This window comes from Mus caroli, chromosome 7, assembly GCF_900094665.2.
Source record: "Mus caroli chromosome 7, CAROLI_EIJ_v1.1, whole genome shotgun sequence".
NCBI classification, from domain to species: domain Eukaryota; kingdom Metazoa; phylum Chordata; class Mammalia; order Rodentia; family Muridae; genus Mus; species Mus caroli.
The window spans coordinates 113,191,623-113,209,869 of record NC_034576.1 but is presented as its reverse complement, the minus strand read 5'-3'; the positions used below and the strand labels follow the sequence as shown (position 1 = coordinate 113,209,869).

General features: G+C 46.6%; 1 protein-coding gene across 4 annotated transcripts in view; it reads left to right on the top strand.

The window, feature by feature from the left end:
* Mrvi1 (murine retrovirus integration site 1 homolog) overlaps positions 1–18,247 on the top strand; it is a 114,135-nt gene that overhangs the window by 55,149 nt on the left and 40,739 nt on the right. For 3 of the 4 annotated variants that reach the window (XM_029479807.1, XM_021167036.2, XM_021167038.2), the window contains 6 exons: positions 1,017–1,190; positions 2,201–2,278; positions 2,882–2,934; positions 3,112–3,159; positions 3,412–4,023; positions 6,083–6,161. In XM_029479807.1, the coding sequence (XP_029335667.1) occupies positions 1,017–1,190; positions 2,201–2,278; positions 2,882–2,934; positions 3,112–3,159; positions 3,412–4,023; positions 6,083–6,161 (1,044 nt within the window). The remainder of the gene's footprint in view (positions 1–1,016; positions 1,191–2,200; positions 2,279–2,881; positions 2,935–3,111; positions 3,160–3,411; positions 4,024–6,082; positions 6,162–18,247) is intronic. The other variant, XM_029479806.1, reaches the window with a different exon arrangement.

Sequence of the window (18,247 nt, the reverse complement as noted above, 5' to 3'; positions counted from 1 at the left end):
CAGCCAGGAGGGAGTGTGCACAGCCAGGAGGGAGTGTGCCCATGTGAAAGGCTGTTGGCTAGGATTCCTTATGGTTCCTACTCAGGATTTTCACACCTTTTTGGATCACTGAAGGATAGGGGTCATATAGACTTGGGCTTTGTATTCAGTATTGATTACACTTTATAAGGAGGTTGGGAAGTGAGTAGATAGAATTGATAAAGGGCCTTCATGAAAGATCTTAGGAAGCCAAGGTAAGAAGGGGCCCACTTCTCCCTAGGGAAGAGAAAAGATGTACAGGTATTCCAGGGGAAGTGGTATTTGAGTTTCTCTAAGAGACAGACACACAGGAGGGAGGGATGGCACTCTTGGTGGAAGAAGAGACTTGGTGGGAAGTAGGTACCACCTACTGTACTGTAGCAACCAGATGCTGTGCTGTGTGTATGTGTCATGAGCACTGAAAACTATGGAGCCCCAATTCATATGAACTTACTCCAAAATAATAGAATTCTTCCCCCACCTCTGCCTTCTGTTAGTCTTCCCCCATCATTGTCTGTTCCTCCTTCAGGGTCAATGGTTTCAGGTATTGCTGGGTCCAGGTACTTAATTTGGGTTATTAGTTATTGTACTGTTCCACCTCTCATCTCATTTCATATATGAGCTCTCTTCTTGGGAAGACCTTCTATTCATGGGAACAAATGGTCGGCTGCACCTCCAAGCCTCTGTCTTATCTGTGACACCCTTCTTCCCTCTCATTTCCCAAAACTGCTTCTCACTAGCCTCATGTGGTCATCCCTATCTGATCCCTGTGGCTGCCTAAATGGCATTGTTCAACTGGCCAAACCTGGCTTGGGACCCACTACCACTCAGCCTTGCTTCCTGAAGCAGAGTTGTGAGTGGGAATGGCTCGCTCCCCCTGAGTCACTTAATGGTGATTCAGAGGGTCCCCCCCCCCCCCCGTGAAAATGAAGAGCTACTTCTGGAAGAGGCCTCTGAGATGAGGTGACTCTCACTGGGAGCTCATTCTCACTCTGCAGACCCCTCGGGGCATGTCATTGACCTGGTGAATGACCAGCTGCCGGACATCAGCATCTCAGAAGAGGACAAGAAGAAAAACCTGGCACTTCTGGAAGAAGCCAAGTTGGTGAGTGAGCGGTTCCTGACCCGCCGCGGGAGGAAATCAAGGAGCAGCCTCGGAGACTCCCCATCAGGTAGGGGAGGACCAGTAGTAGGAAGATAGTTACCCTGAGCCCCTCTGAGGCTGGACTGAGGGGAGGGAGGGAAGGACCAAGCTCCAGCTGCAGAACAACCTTGTTTCCAAGAGGGCAGGCTTCAACTGGCCTGTCCCCTTGGCCTCCAGGTTCTAAATGGCCCAAGCCTTGCAGAGATGACCCCTTCAAGAAGCCTTTGTGCTCAGCTTCCAGAGTTCAAAAACACCTACTCAATTCTACCCCTGAGAACTCTCCCATGTTTTGCTTTCAGGACCTTTGTGTAACCATTTGGTACTTCGCTATGTATGGACAAATGCCATTCCACATGCTGCTCACGTTATTAATTGAACTGCTATGTCCTTAGCTCTAGTGCAGAGAAACCCTGTGCAATTCCCATACACACTGACCCTTGCATAACCTCGCATGACAGAGTCTGTCTAACATCCTCATCCTTCCTATGATGACCCTGTCTGTGGTGGGCATCTCCCCAGCCAAGGTCTGAGAAGGCCATCCTAGGCTCCCTGGGCTTCCTGGGCTTGGTATCCAAGGACCCAGGAACTCTGGAGGAGAGACAAGGATCCTGTGCTGTGGTCCTTCTTCCTGAGTGCAAGGCTGAAGCAGGTTTTAAAGAAGTCTAAATGGCCTTGGAGGACAAGGAGAGTGTTGGAAATCAGACTGGCTCTATGGCATCTAGAAAATACAGCCTGGCATGCTCTTCCTGTCAAGCAGTGCCAGGTCCTCAGATTCTGGAAAGTTCTCTGAGGCCAGGCCCAGCAGGTTAAGGAATGTGACCCCATGTCTTTGAAATTACCTGAGGATCCCTCTGCTGGTCTGGCTGTATCAAAAGTTGGGGTGTAATAAGAATCTTATATGGTGGTTCAGATCAGCCCCTGACCTTTACAAGGCAGTCTCGGTTCCCAGGGGTGAAATCTCCCTGAGAGAATGATCCATTTGGTGGCAGAAGTCCTAGCTCTTCACGAATGCTAGCCAATTGGCGTTTTTTTCCACAGCTGTTTCTCCAAACCTCAGCTCTGGGGCTTCTCCTGCATCCTCCAGGAGCTGCTCCCTCACCATCTCCACACCACCAGGTGAGGCTGACCCTGCCCCTCCTGGCTGGGAGGGGGCAGATGGACAGGCTGAGCGAAGATAGGGCCTAGGTCATGGGAAGCAGGCTCTAATGGCTGCTCTTTGCTCGGAGAGAAGTCGTCACATTTATTTTGAATCATTTTGTTTGGGCCACTATGAGTTTTGTCAGTTCTGTAGTACTGGGATTTGAACTTAGGTCCACACATGCTAGGTAAGAACTCAACAACTGAGCTGCATCTCCAAGCCTAGTATGTGTGTCGGTCTCTTCCTTTCTGGGCTGTGTCCAGAGCCACACCCTCAGGCAATGGAGTCCACAGTGTGCCTTTGTCAGTGCTGGAAGGTAAGCCCGGGATCCTACACTCACAGATGCTTCCTGATCATCAGACCTCAAGATCCTCCATGACTCAGTTTCCTTATTTGGTTTCTATGGTGTTTAAGTGCTGGCATGTGAGCAACAGCAGTGTTTTTGGCTGCCAGATCTTGTGTGTGTGTGTGTTGGTGTGTGTGTGTGTGTGTGTGTGTGTAGGTGTGTGTGTGCTGTTAAAGTGACAAGCAGGGGACTAGGCAGGTGATGAACATCACTTAAGTGCCCTGGCCCATTGCAGGTTTGGACATATGCAGTGGTCTTCAGTCCCCTCTGCCAGGAGCACCACCACAGGTAACAACACGTAGGCATGCCATTTCTCTGTCATTGGATCTCTTGTCCCTAACATATCTGGACCCTCTGTAACCCCTGGATTAGGGAGGCAGGGGAGGCATTTACACCATGCTAAGCTTCAAGAGGGGTGCAGGCCTCTTCCTACTGTTACCAACCTGTGTTTTTCTTCTTCTTCAGCAAAAGGGACATGAGGACGGGGTCTCCTCGCCTTGCCTCGGAGAGCCTGTGAGTTTGTGCTTTGCTCACTTTGCCATGGTTAGAAAGTGAGGAATGTGGTCTCAGAAGCCTAGCAGGACCTGGATGTGAGTAGAGGGTGGGTTCTGGTGTCAGCAGAAGACTCCTCTGTCTTATGAGATGGAACTCTGAGGGGGAAAGAGGTATGGCAGGTCCTTTTGCATACTCATAAATGGGCTGTTGTTAAGGTCTGAGTTTCCTCAGCCTACCCCCGGGGTCTGAACTCTAGCTTGTCTCTTTCAGAATGTCTCCAAAGGGCTAGCTGATCGGAAGCAGAATGACCAGAGAAAAGTGTCTCAAGGCAGACTGGCTCCTCGTTCTCCCACAGTGGAGAAAACCAAAGAACTTACAGTAGAACAAAAGGAAAACTTTGATCCCCTTCAGCACGTGGAGGCCACGCCCATGGCTCAAGCTTCTGGAGCAAGCATCAGTGGGAAAATGGCGCTGAACAGCCCCCAGACTGGCCCTTCTGAGATGGAGCTGGGGAGGCAGCTCCTGAAGACAGCTCGGGAAGGCAACCCTCTGCCCAGAACCATAGCCCAGGGCTCAGGAGGAACGGTCTCCCCACATTCCCCGGGACAGGGCTCTGCTGGAGAGCCTATGGGGTCCAAAGCTGGCTCCAAGGCTGAGCTGAGGTCCCCTGTGTCCCGGCCCCCACTGATTCGGGGGGTCTCCTGGGACAGCAGCCCTGAAGAACCCGGTCCCCTGCTGCAGAAGGTGCTCGCTAAGCTGCCCCTGGCAGAGGAAGAGAAGCGGTTTCCAGGCAAAGCCAAGCCAGCCAAGCCACCTGGGCTCAAAGACTTCCAAATACAAGTGCAGCCGGTGCGCATGCAGAAGCTGACCAAGCTCCGGGAGGTGGGTTCCTGCCCTGAGGATCAGTGTATGCATGCCAGAGCCCCCTGAGCTATGGGCGTTGGCACTCAAGCTGGGCCCTAGGACAAGACAGCTCTGACCTCATGAAATCCCAAACTTCTTGACCCCGAGAAGACAGTCCCATCAGTGTTACACCCCCATAGCACCAGCTTCGGGTGCCTTTCGCTCCTGTTAATGTATAGAAGTCCCCTGAAATACAGTGACCACAGTTCAAGAGAAGTTAGCCACATGGACTCCTTATCCTAAGCTGTCTTCCTCCTCCCGCTAGACCTGGTGAAGGAACTTCTGATGGACTATCTGGTCACACCTAGAATTGGGCAAAACCAGGATAAGTGGGCTTTCCCTTTGTAATGTCATCCATCCTGCCCTCTTGGTACCTGTTAACCAAGGGCCTTAGACCTAAGTACCACTATGACAATGGCCATTGGGGATGCTCCTCCTTGGTGAATTTCTTCAAGTGTCCATGGTGTCCCCAACATCCATTAGTCATCAAACTAGGAATCATATTCAGTCAGGGGGCTGCCCTGCTGTGTGTGATTGAGAATATCCAGATGTGGAGGGGTAAAGGAGAGATCAGGGTATAAATTAGAGGGGGACTTAACTGGATCGAAGGTCCTGATCCAGTCCCTTCTTTCTTAGGTGGCCAACCTCAATCCAGGTCAAGGAGACTGGGGGTCTGGGGATTAGGGCCTGGGATAGGACAAATTCCCAGGCTCTTCTATTAAGGCAGTAAGGGCAAGGAAGTGAGGACCAGTAACACTCCAGCTCTAAAAAGAGTATCTAGTGAGAGTATCTACTAGCAAGGACACATTGTAACACTACACTGGGCTGTTCAGAGAGCTTTGGAGAGGAAGTGGCTCAGTCAGTAGTGTTCTACTAACATGCACAAGCCCTAGGTTCCCAGAGTCACATAAAACAATGTGTGGTGGTAACTGTAATTCCAGCACCAGAGAGGTAGAGGCAGGAGGATCAGAAATTCAAAGTCATGTTCAGCTATATTGGAAATTTGAAGCCAGTCAGAGATAGATAGATGATAGATTGACATATAGATATATAGATAGATAATAACTTGATATATAGATGATAGGTAGATGATAGAGGATAGATAGATAGATAGATAGATAGATAGATAGATAGATAGATAGATAGATAGTTGATAGTCTTGATCTTCTGGGCTGGAGGCTTAGAAAGATGAACAATTTACACAGAACTCCCACCCTCCAATACAAGGCCCAAGGTAGCTGGTAGCTTAAAACAAGGTTGGGCAGAGCCACCTAAAGTGGTTCACATCTCATATCCCTAGAGGCAAGTGAAGACAAAGTGGGCAGACAACTGGAGATTAAGCTTCATGGACTTTAGAGGCAGGGAGAGTAGGCCACTCCCTCAGAATTCTCCACATCCCTGCAGGTCACTCTCTCCCAGCAAGGGAAGTCACAGAGAACCTGGAAGTTCATGCTACCAGTTGGTGTGGCACCGAGATCTGCTCTGTACCCTGCCCAGTGTGCTGGCAGCTGAGGGACTGTGGACCTCTGGCTTGCCAAGTATATAGCGAGGGCATGGCCTGGATTCTGTTGCCATGGCCTGGGTACTCTTTGTTATCCCCTCTCTTTCACCTAGCCCAGAGGCCAGTCGCTCAAGTGGCTTTTGTCACTTGGGAGACTGAGAACCCTTGGATGTCACCAGGAGCCAGGATATCACCCAGACATCCCGAGAGGGCCCTCGTCTGACATGGATTGTCTTGGAGCAAGGGTAGCTTATTGGGTCCTCCAGCACCCCCAACCTTGCTCTGCATGCTCAGCCCCCAAGCAGTGACTCTCAGGCTTCATTTGTCTGGAGGTGCCACAAAGATCATTAAGAAAGGACTGTCACTTACACAGAAGGGCAGGGCAGGAGGCTGCTTCCAGCAGTGAGACCATCAAGAATCACTTCCAGAACAGCTGCATGTGTATCCAGGGGACCTTAATGTCCCCTAAGTTCTTAGTTCCTCAGGATTCCACCCTGTGTCATCACCTGAACTGTGTTCCTTCTTCCTCTCACCAAGGAACACATCCTGATGAGAAACCAGAACCTGGTGGGGTTCAAGCTCCCTGAACTGAGTGAGGCCGCGGAGCAGGACAAAGGTAGGCAGGGGGTTCGGGGCGGACCTGTGTGCCCTCCCAGGGCTGGTTAGGCTGCTGGCGTTCTATGTGTGAACATTCGATTTCCCATCAGTCTTTGTGCGTGAGTGAAGGAAACAGATTGTATAGCCCACTGAGGCAAAGCACGCTCAAGTCGGTCTCCTTCCTGCCATCCCGTCCTATCCCTGTTAGTGGCATTGGGTCTGGAAGGCGCCCCAGGCCTGAACTTTTGACATTGCTTTTCCCTCACACCCAGGAAGCTACCCAAATAGAGCAGTTCCTCTTTTCAAGACACCAGAGCTCTCTCTTTTCAATCTGCTGTCATCACAAAGTCCATAATCCAGCCCTGCCCTACTGGGTGTCTGCATATCCCTTCCTCCAAGCCTTCTGTTCTCCCCCATGCCACAGACTCTGCCACACTTCTCTGAAAATACAGACAGAGGCTGGATCCTCCCTGTTCCTGCCTTTGTGCGTCCTTCCTCTGAGTTCGCTGATGTCCCGGGGTGAGCCACAGCTGTCCATCCTGGCTCTGCTACAGAGTGAACAAGCTCTGTGGCCTCACCGGGCCTGATCCCCACATTCTACCTTGTTACACGGGGCTATCATAGTTGCCTCGAACATTATCAAGACGAGTACACAAATGAAACTCTATTTACAGTGTGCCTAGAGCAGCACCCTTGTACATAGTGAGTGTTGTCTAGGTGCCAGCCATTAAGATCCCCAGAGATGCTACTGGGCCCCAAGAGCCCTTATCTTTCTCTGGGGGTATGTCCATGTGTGCACATGTGTGTCTGTACATAAACTGTAAGCTATATGCTTATATTCACAGTGCTGCCTGACACTGATAAGCCCTGAGTAAATACTTGACTGAACAAATGGTGCACAGGGTAGATACCGAGATAGCTGCTTAAAAGCAACTGATAACCAGAATGCTTCATAATGGCCAGAGAAGAAAGAACATGCTTTTAGGAATGCTTCTAGAAGGGCAGGCTCTCTGTTCTTCCCTCTTCCTCAGGCCTGTGGACACTCACTCCCTTGTCTCTATGTGTTCTGTTGAATCATTGCACCTGTCTCTTAAAGGAGTCGGTCTGTCCATCTGCTGTAAAATCACCCTCATTCCTTATTTTGTATTTATGAATATGTATATATATATGCATATATATCTTGTCTTTTGTTGGTATTTATTAAGTGGTGATATGTACAATGTTATATGTAACTATACATATGGCACTATTGTTACCATTTTAATCATTTCCAGCATGTGGGGCAGTGGCCTTAGGTCCAGTCTCGCTGTATTGTGCAGCCATCACCACCGTCCATCCACAGACCCTTTTCATGTCCCTCAATTGCAGCCACACCCATGAGGCACAGCTGTCCGTGCCCTTCCCCCAGCCCCTTGCACTCCCATTTCACTTCCTGTTTCTGTGGATTATGTCTTCCCTAGGTCCCTCACTTAAACAAAGCCATACGATATTTTACCGTCTCTTTCTAATGTCACCTCAATAAATCCTCTCTAGTGTTTTGCAGACTCTAAGTCATTGGCAACTCAGATTTAGTCTCCCCCCAGGAAACTAAGAGGCAGGGACTTCTGCTCTCACCTTATTGTTAGGGAAACTGAGGCCCAAAGGACTGCTGATTCCATCGAATAGCTTTGCTATCCCAGGAGCAGTTATGAAACATGGTTTAGCATTATTTAATTTTAGATAAACTAATCCCGAGGAGGTCGGCTTGTGGGGGGCAGGGCAGTGAGAGCAAAGCCAGTGTCCCAAAACTTCTGAAACTTCCACCTTTCTCCTGTGGGCACGGGTGTGCATCAGGCTTCACAGAGCACCTCTGGAAGGACACACTCCCCTCCCACACTGTCTATGGCTGGTGTCGTCATCTTATGAATCACTGTTCTGGGCTGACATACAATAACCACCACCTTCTCAGTTAACAAGGTTTCAGAGGTCCTTTTTGTTTGTTTGTTTGTTTGTTTGTTTTTTTGAGACAGAATTTCTCTTTATAGCTCTGGCTGTCCTGGAACTTACTTTGTAGACCAGGCTGGCCTCAAACTCAGAGATCCGCCTGCCTCTGCCTCCCCAGTGCTGGGATTAAAGGCATTCGCCACCACGCCCGGCTCAGAGGTCCTTTTTTAAAGGACTGAATTATTTTTAAAAAATTAACCATCTCTAGCTGGGTATGGTAGCACATGCCTATAATACCAGCACTCTGGGGGCAGAGGCAGGAGGCTGTCTGTGAGTTCGAGGCCAGGCTTTAACTCATACTGAGTTATAGAGTCAGGGTGATGTATCTAGACCCTGTCTCAATAAGTCAAAGCAAGCAAGCAAACAAATAAATAAACCACCTTAGAGATGGGGAGATGGCTCAGGGGTAAGAATGCTTGCTCAACAAGCACGAGGATCTAAGTTTGAGTCCCTAGCACCCACATACAAAGCCAGTCACATGCATAGCGACAATGCATGCCTGTAGCACCAGAGCTGTGAGGAGTGGAGACAGGAGGATTGCTATGGTTTGCTGGCTGCCAGCCTATCTCCAGATCCCTCAAGGCAATGAATGACAGAGCAAGAGCAGCCAACATCTCCGTCTGTACACACACACAGACACACACACAGACACACACACACACACACACACACACAGAGACACACACACACACAGAGGCATAAATCACATACATTTATAAATATACACAAAGCATTAACAATATTTAGAGATATCCTTTTAAATGTATACTTCTTCACTTTTAATTGTTTTATTAAAACACTAGACAAACCTCCTAAGAGTTTATATCCATGAGGCTGGAGAGGTGGCTCAGCAGTTGAGAGCACTGGCTGCTCTTGCAGAGGACCTGGATGTGCTGCCCAGCACCCACATGGCAGCTCACAACTACCTGTAATTCTGGTTCCAGGGAGCCAACACCCTCTTCTAGCCTCCTGCAGCACCGACACCCATATGTTGCAGATGCATGCAACCTCTCATACACGTAAAAATAGCAAATCTTTTTAAAAAGCTCTTACCCACAGCCCCATGGAAGCTTGATTCTTTCCAAGAGTTACCATTTCCTAAGTTGGTTCGATGGTATAGACACAACTGCCTTTTAAAGGTTTGTCTCACTGAAGTCATAATAACTAATTACATGTATTTAGATATCATATTTATGGCTGAGTGGGTTCATATTTCCTCCTGTGTGACTGTCTCTATTGTAAAATATTCCAGATGTTTATAGTTTTTCGTCTGTTATAAACAGTTTTGTCTTTGCGCTTGTGAGGTTTTTCTTTTTTTTAAAGTAATTCCCTTAGGATACATTCTCAGACATGGGAGTGTCTGGGTCAGAGTGTAGAAATACTTGCCTCTTATAGAATGGATCCGAGATCCTCTCCAAGAGCAGCCAGTGCTCTGAGCTGCTGAGCATCTCTCCAGACCCCAATTATTTTTAACAAAGCAACAACATATTTTATTTGTGACATTGTGATAACAACAAACCCTGCTATGTTAAAAAGCAAGAAAGATCAAAATCTCCTGAAAGAAGCTGGTGCTATGTGTCATGCAGCCCCCAATTTTTAAACTTTTTAGTTTATTATTTGTATGTGTGTGTACATTCATGGGCATGCATGTACATATGGTATGTATTTTCTTTCACAGTCATGCATGTACACATGATTGTGTATATATGTATATATATATGTGTGTATGTGTGTGTGTGTTTATAGGGGTACATGTACACATGGTGTGTATGTGTGTGTTCATGCACGACCATGCATGTACACATGATGTGTGGGTGTATGCACATACCATGCTCCACATATTTATAGTTTGATTTATCTGTGTTTATTTTGCTAATATCTCTTCATCTTGCTAGTAAGAACATCATCTTTTTTGTTGTATTTTAGTTTTTGACATGGAGTTTTCCATGTAGCCTGGAACTCACTATTTAGAGCAAGCTGGTCATGAATGCATAGGGCTCTAACTTCCTGACTCCCAAGTGCTGGAATTGATGGTGCACCACCACACCTGGCCCTGTGTGCTTCATTTTAAGATATAGGTATAGTAAGACTTAAGAGCTCATTACTACAATAATATTTTGATAGTGTTTCTATTTCTTTGTGACAGTCATATGTTACATTTATATATATTTATGGAGAGCAGGGTTCTGTTTGCTGTTGTTACTGATTCTGTTTGTTTTATTTTATTTTGTTTTATAGTATTTTAGTGGGGTTTTTTGGGGGGGTGGCTTTTTGTTGTTGTTTATTTGTTTTGTTTCTGTTTGTTTGTTTGTTTGTTTGTTTGAGTCAAAGTCTCATTCTGTAGCCTGAACTGGCCTAGAAGTAGCAATCCTTGTGTGTCAGCCTTCTGAGTGCTGGGATTACAGATATGTCCCACCATACCCAGCTTGGCTCTGCTTCATTCTGGCCAAGATGTTTCTTTTGAGTCATGACTTTAATGAGACTATGTTCTCATGTGGATTAGCCCTCTCTCAGTACTTTTCTTCTGAAACATATCTGTGCATATTTTACATAGATTCAAGTCAAGATTGCAGAATGAGCAACGAGCGAGAGGCCAGAGGCCAGGAGACAGGAATCTGTCTCACCAGAAGTGAACGGAGGTTTAAGTTTCCTGGCATCTCACATTTAAGAAGTGCACCATCTTGTGCACCTTGCATGCTGGGTTCAGACGGATTGCCCATGCTTTCTTTGCTGTGAAGTTTGTAAGACTTTAATTTACTCACCTTGCAGACAGTCGTGTCTCAGCTGGACACATTTAGGTATTTCTGTTTCTCTTGCAGAGCGTTTAGTGTTCTTTGCACACTCTATGTAACCTTATTCATTGGTAACCAGGACTCTTAGTTCACTGGATTTCCTGACCAATCAATCACTAGGAGTGGAGATGAGTGTGGCCCCGTGTCACATGCTTCCTGCATTCTAAATATTGCTCTTAAGCAGTAGAGTGCTGACTCTGGGGACTGGGACAAGGACAGCAACCAGAGTGACTACTGCATGCCAGCTGCTGTGCTGAGTTGTTGGACCCTGGTAGACTCAGTGCTCACATGAACCACGAGAAGCAAGAAGGTCTGCTGTAGTCACATGACACGCAAAGACAGAGAGGCTTGTGAAGGCCTTGGTGATGTGCGGTGATGTATCTCTTAACCGCAGGAGCAGGATCAGAGCCTGAATGAGACCTTTGACCCCCCTCGGCAGAACATCTTTCTTTCTGAATTTACAACTCTACCTCCTGTTACTTTTATTTTATCTGGTTTAGCATCGTCTCAGTTATCCTGCCTGTGGGAAGCCATGCGCATCTCTGTATCTGTGTGTGCTTTATCACTTCGGTACCATTATCTAACCCGAAAATGGTGAGGAGAACATTTGCCTTGCTTCTCTTTTGGAGTGAAGTTTAGTGTGTTGTTTTTTCTTCCAAGAGTCATGCATCATATTAAATAAATGCACTATTTAAAATTATATTTATATGATTTGATATAAAATATAAGTAGTAATTATAAAACATGTTATTGTCTAGTTAGGTCTCTCTGTTAACTGTGATAAAACACTAATCAAACCAAATTGTGGGCAGACACAGTTTATTTGGCTTACAAGTCCTGATCACAGGCCATCATGGAGGAAGATCTGGGCAGGAACTCAAGTAGGAGCAGAGGCAGGAACCATGGAGGAGAGCCTCTTGCTGGCTTGCTCATCTTGCTTTCTTATACCAACCAGGACCACAGTGGGCTGGACCCTTGTAAGCCTATTATTAGTCAAGAAAATGCCCCACAGAGATGTCTAAAAGAAAGACTGGTAGAGGCAACTCCTCTTGCTCGATGTGTCTTATTTGTGTCAAGTTGACAAAACTAACCAACACAATATTATTTAACCCTTTATCATTACATATTTATACATAGTTATATATATACTTAAATTTCTATTATACATTTATAATTACTGTATGATTAAAAACATTTTATATGTTTTTCTTTCCCAAGTTTCAAAATTGGTGTTGAAGTCTATCAAATATATTTTTTGAAGAGAGTACATATTATTCGATTAATTTAGTAATTTTCTTCTCTCCTTTATTTATTCGTATGGGTACTTGGTACATTTCCTTTTACAGTCACCAAGTCTGTACCTGTGCTTGTTTTGGAGTATCTGCAACTTTTTTGGATTAGGAAAATTAAAATCTAAATTGTTGGGCCCCAGGGACTCCAGACACACTGTGTTACCATTTGCTCTCCAGTTCCAGTTCCAGAGAATATTATTTAGGTGCTGGCTGGCTTTGCTCCACCCAGGCATCCAGGGACCCTCACGTCCTTTTTGTTATCTTTCAGCAGACTCTTGGGAGTCCCACAGCTTAGAACAGGACAGGGTGGAGGTAATAGGAGGGTGTGTGTGTCAGATTCCAGAGCAGGGTGTGGACTGTAACTCCTCTTTCACTTCAGCTCTGTGGTAGCGTGGCTTCACAAATAGCAAGAGCAGCTAGGAGCATGGTTGCTAGCCTAAGAGCTGCCTTGCACCATGTTCAACCCCCATTCATGTGATAGATTGTAGTTGTCAGCTATGTCCCTGTCATATCATCTTCTCAATTTAACAATATACCTAGGCAGCTTCCCATTTAGTACCCATGGAACCTTAATTTTTTAAGATAAAAACTAAGCTGATAAATAGGCATTTCCCCACATGTCTCTCTACTATAAATAATGGTATGATGAACTCTCGCACATGTTATAGAAATGCCCATTTTCTAAGGGATGCCATTCTACAGGTAAAACGGGTAGATTAAACGGTATTTTCATATATGTGTGTTTTTGGTTGTGTGTAGATTGTCAAACTTTTCTACAAAATTATGCCAATGTAGCTATACCTAGCCTGTAGCAAAGTCTTCCTCTCTATATTGATAGACGGTCACTGAGTTTTGTGAGTAGGTAAGTGAATCTGACTCCTATGAGCTCCCAGTGTTAAAGGGAAATTATACAGGAGGGCTGACTCAGTGGGTGAAGTGCTTGCTGCACAAGCGTGAAGACTGTGGATCTCAGAACCCATAGGAAGCCAACGCTGCAGCACACATCTGTAATCACAACACCTCTGGGGTTAGATGGGGTGAAGACAGGAGCCAACAGGCCTGACATCCACAGTGGCAGACATGACACAGGTCTTAAGTGAAGTGGAAGGCAAGGACTGGTCCCTCAGGTTGTCATTTGACATCCACACGTCATTATGGTATGTGTAGGTTCCTCTACTCATGAACAACACACACACACACACACACGTTCATAAACAAAATGAACCCAGGGTGTTCAATAAATGAACACTTCCTCCTTATTCTCTCAGGTCTAAGGCGTGGGTGATTAATAATTTGGGTTTCATCATTTACTGGTTGGTGAGCTTTGGGCAAGTTTCTTGGTCTTGGCACCTCAGTTTACCCAGCTCTTTAATGGGGATAATTATGGGACCTAAAGTACTCATTAACCTGATGTAATGTTTTGTGTGACCCTAGTCTTAAGTTCAATTAGATCCTGCCATTCTTTCAATGACAGTTGCTGAACTGTGGAACTCTATCTAGGCAACCAAGTGTGACAGGACAGGATTGGGCTGCAGTCATCCACAGGCCCCTTCCCATCATGTATCCAGAACAAAAGATCCAGGAGCCCTCCAAGCTTTGACTCAGAGAATATGTCCAGGCTCTAAACCAGCGGATCTCAACCTGTGGCTTTAGCAAACCTCTATCTTCAAAAATATTTACATCACAATTCATAACAGTAGCAAAATTACAGCAACAAAAATAACATTAAAGTAGCAACGAAAATAACATTATGTTCGGGGGTCACCACAGCATGAGGAACTGTATTAAAGGGTTGCCGCATTAGGAAGGTTGAGAACCCCTGCTCTAAATTCAACAGAGCTCACAGGAAAAAACGAATCTCTGATGATGCTTTCATGAGAAAACTCTAATCTTGGTGCTGTTCCTTGGGGAGACAGGAAAGGCCCTTATCAGGGTGTTCTGGAGTCTCCAGAACCTTGGCACTCAGTTTCCCCAATAAATCTGACCTTCCCAACAATCCAACCTGTTCCCTTCCCAGGGCTCAATCTGCAGCCTTTGATCATTGTTTCAAGACAAAGATGTGAGGCTGATAAGGGCCACTCTCCAAGTTGTTTTCTGGAAATGTGATGGGGACTAAGGGAGTGGGGCTCAGACCATACCATCAAGAAGATGGCTGTGTCCCAACAGCCATTAGTGTTTCATCCATCTCCCAATTTGACCTTTGGCCCACATTCTTGACAGCTTACACAGCACCCAGAGTCTCTGCAGTGCACTTTTGTCTCACAGGCTTCGTTCTGTTCTCAGGACGAACACTGGGACCTTGGAGGACCCTCCGAGGCTCTGGGCCAGCCCCATTCACCTCCCAGCATCACCTATTAGGCTCTGGGTCAGCCCGACTCACCTCCCAGAATCACCTATGAGGCTCTATGGCCAGCCCCACTCACTTCCCAGCATCACCTCCCAGTATCACCTCCAAGGCTCTGTGGCTATCCCCACTCACCTCCCAGCATCACCTTCAAGGCTCTGAGGCTAGCCCCACTCACCTCCCAGTATCACCTTCAAGGCTCTGCAGCCAGCCCCATTCACCTCTCAGCATCACCTCCAAGGCTCTGCAGCCANCNCCACTTATCTCCCAGCATCACCTCCCAGTATCACTTCCAAGGCTCTGCAGCCAGCCTCANTCACCTCCCAGCATCACCTCTGAGGCTCTGGGCCAGCCCCACTCACCTCCCAGCATTACCTCTGAGGCTCTGGGCCAGCCCCACTCACCTCCCAACATCACCTCCCAGTATCACCTCCAAGGCTCTGTGGCCATCCCCACTCACCTCCCAGCATCACCTTCAAGGCTCTGAGGCTAGCCCCACTCACCTCCCAGTATCACCTTCAAGGCTCTGCAGCCAGCCCCATTCACCTCTCAGCATCACCTCCAAGGCTCTGCAGCCACCCCCACTTATCTCCCAGCATCACCTCCCAGTATCACTTCCAAGGCTCTGCAGCCAGCCTCACTCACCTCCCAGCATCACCTCTGAGGCTCTGGGCCAGCTCCACTCACCTCCCAGCATTACCTCTGAGGCTCTGGGCCAGGCCCACTTACCTCCCAGCATCACCTTCAAGGCTCTGAGGCTAGCCCCACTCACCTCCCAGTATCACCTCCAAGGCTCTGCAGCCAGCCCCACTCACCTCCCAGCATCACCCAGAACCACCCTCTCTCAGCTGTCAACATCTACCTTTCCTTCTGCAGCTCCTTCGTCCTCCATCTCCCAATTTCCCCTCTACACGGAGGGTTTTCTCCTGTCTTCTTTGCCCAGTGAACTCCTGTTGTAGATTTCCTCTGATTAATCTCTGTCCTCTTAAACACTAATTTCTGAAAGGGACACTTGTGTGAAAGTTTTGCTCAGTAGAGCATCTATCTTTGGCTCCAGCCCCCTTGCCTGGGACATAGTAAGTACTCAATAATTAGGGAAATAATTCATGAATGGATGGATTCACCTGCATTCTCTGTGAGAGGAAACCCAAGGGCAGACAGAGTCACTGTAATGCATCATAATGCAACTTTGACTGAGCAGAGGTCCTTGGGAACAAGGAGGAAGAAGCAGCTAGCTTAGCAGATGAGTCAAGGAAGGCTGGGGGCTGCTTTGCTCTGGAAGAGAAAGGCACACCAGGCAGGGCAAGTAGAGGGGACAAAAGCTCATCTCTGGTGCCTGGCATGCTTCAGAAACAGAATTTCAGCTGAATCCACTGTGTAATGTGTGACCCAGGGAGATGGGCTGTGTGACCCTGAGGCTGAAGCAGTGGTATTGGGTCGGAGAGAGTGAAGACCTCAAGGGCCAAGTAATAAGTTAAGACACGTGGTGAGCCAGAGAAACCTACAGGAAAGGAAACTACATCCCAGCCCAATTCTCCTGAAGAGATTACAACAGCTGGCCTGAGATGGGAGATAGTCAAAATTTATAAAGGCCCAGGCCCTGCCATCGAGATAATGCCAAATTCCAAATGCTGTCATTGGAGACACCCCTTTGTAAAAGACACCATGTAAAACAATATGGAAATGGTGTGGTGAGGGACAAGGGATGACAGGACTGTGGAAGGATAGTTTGAAAGCCATTTGGAGGTGAGGAGAGTGGGACGTGGTGAGAAGGGCATCAGAAAACCGCCAGGAATCTACATGCGTGGCCTTGTGGGTAATGGTGAGAGTACCAGGTCTCAGATCTCAGCAGGGAGAACTCCCTTGAGAAGAAGACCAAGTATCTGGATTTGAACATATTGAGTGCCCACGGGACACAGCTGAGATGCAACAGTTTGACAGAATCATTTTTACATCCTGGTTCTACTATGGATGAGTTTGGCTCTGTGGGAATCTATAAGCCCTAACTGGTCTTCCGTTTCCCCGACTTAGCCGAACAACTGTAGGCAGCCAACAAGAAAGAGTATGGAATGTGTGGCTGATGTTTTATGAATGGTGGTGTTGGAATGATTCTTATTCTCTGTATCTAGTTGGTGATGTCTACAGGGTCATTGGAAGTCTGGACCAGGTTTCCAAGGAAGGTGGATGGTTCTTCTACACAGCTCAAGGCTGGGTCACAGTCTCATGTCTCACACAGGGAAAATGCTTTCCTGAGAAGACAGAAGCAAAGAAATGTATTCCAACTGGTGTCTCTGGCCTTGGAGGAAAGTAAAAGCCTCCTTGTTGCACCAAAATGTCCCCCTTTCCACAAATACATAAGAGGATAGGGAGGAAGGAGAGAGACTAGACTAGATGTACCCTTCAAGATAAGAACATAACAATTTAATTGAGTTTGAGGTGAAGTGAAGTGAAACCGTAGGACTTGCTGAATCTCTGCTATTACTTCCTCCACAGAGGAGAAATTAGTTTTGACAATGTATTAGGAAATACATTAAGGGTTTAGAGTTGTGGATTTTTCTGGCTTTGATTTGGAGTAATTGTTCTAAATCCTTAACCCAGCATAACGTCGGTCACATATGGCAAGACACAGAAATAATAGTCATGAGAGAAGTTTATATTCACAGATTCCCTAACACAGGAGGCACAGTATACCCTCTGGGCCAGATAGAAAAGCACCAGGGTCAGCTAGGAGGTAGAAGGTGGGTGGGAAGGATCTTTACTGGGGTTTTCATGACAAGGAGTGAGCTGAGCAGAGTAGGTACCTTAGGAACCTTAGAGTCAGATAGTTTGAGTAATCTTAGCAGGCTCTGGAAAAGAGACAGGAGTCTAGTTGTTGGATACTTGATGAGGAGGAGCAAGAATGGATATTGCCTTGGTATGTGAGAGATGGGTAAAGGAGAGGGTTGTAAATACAGGTTCTAGGTTGATTGGGTTGGTTTAGATGTCAAAGGCGTACTTAAAGGAGAGTCTCCCCCCTGTCTCCTGTAATGGGCTAGCCCCGGAGCGTCAGTCTTTCCAAGATTGAAGACCCTAAGGCTGGAGTATCAAGAAAACAGAAAAAGCAGAACATCTCATTATATATTTTCTTTGCCAGCGATTTCTTCCAGCTTTCTTGCCTCTGACTGGCTAGCTGATGAATTCTCCTCTGTGTGTTGTCAAGGTTATAACATTTCCATTCTACTTTGTAACCAGCTTTCACAGTTGTTCAGTTGTGCACCTGAATAAAAGGGTTTCACACTTACTGCCAGTTCCCTCCTTGTGGCTAACCATCCTTAAACATTTTTATTTTGATTTATGTTTTATTTAGTTGGACTTCATTATCTAGTAGTTTTCCTGGGAAGCACTGGAAGTATTCTGTGTCCTGAGTTCTAGCATATTTGAAAACATCTTATTTATCAATAGCCTGCATAACTATAAAATTATTGGCTAATTCATTTCTATGAAATGTTTCCCAATTGTGTTCAGCATTGTAGAGATACCCAAGACCTCTGATTTACTGTGTCCCTTAACCTTTATATTCCCTGCATGTGTATTTTCTTTCCTGTTAGGAATAAGATCAGTAGCATTTCTTTATAGACATGCCTTGAGAAGAAAAGAAAAGAAAAGAAAAGAAAAGAAAAGAAAAGAAAAGAAAAGAAAAGAAAAGAAAAGAAAA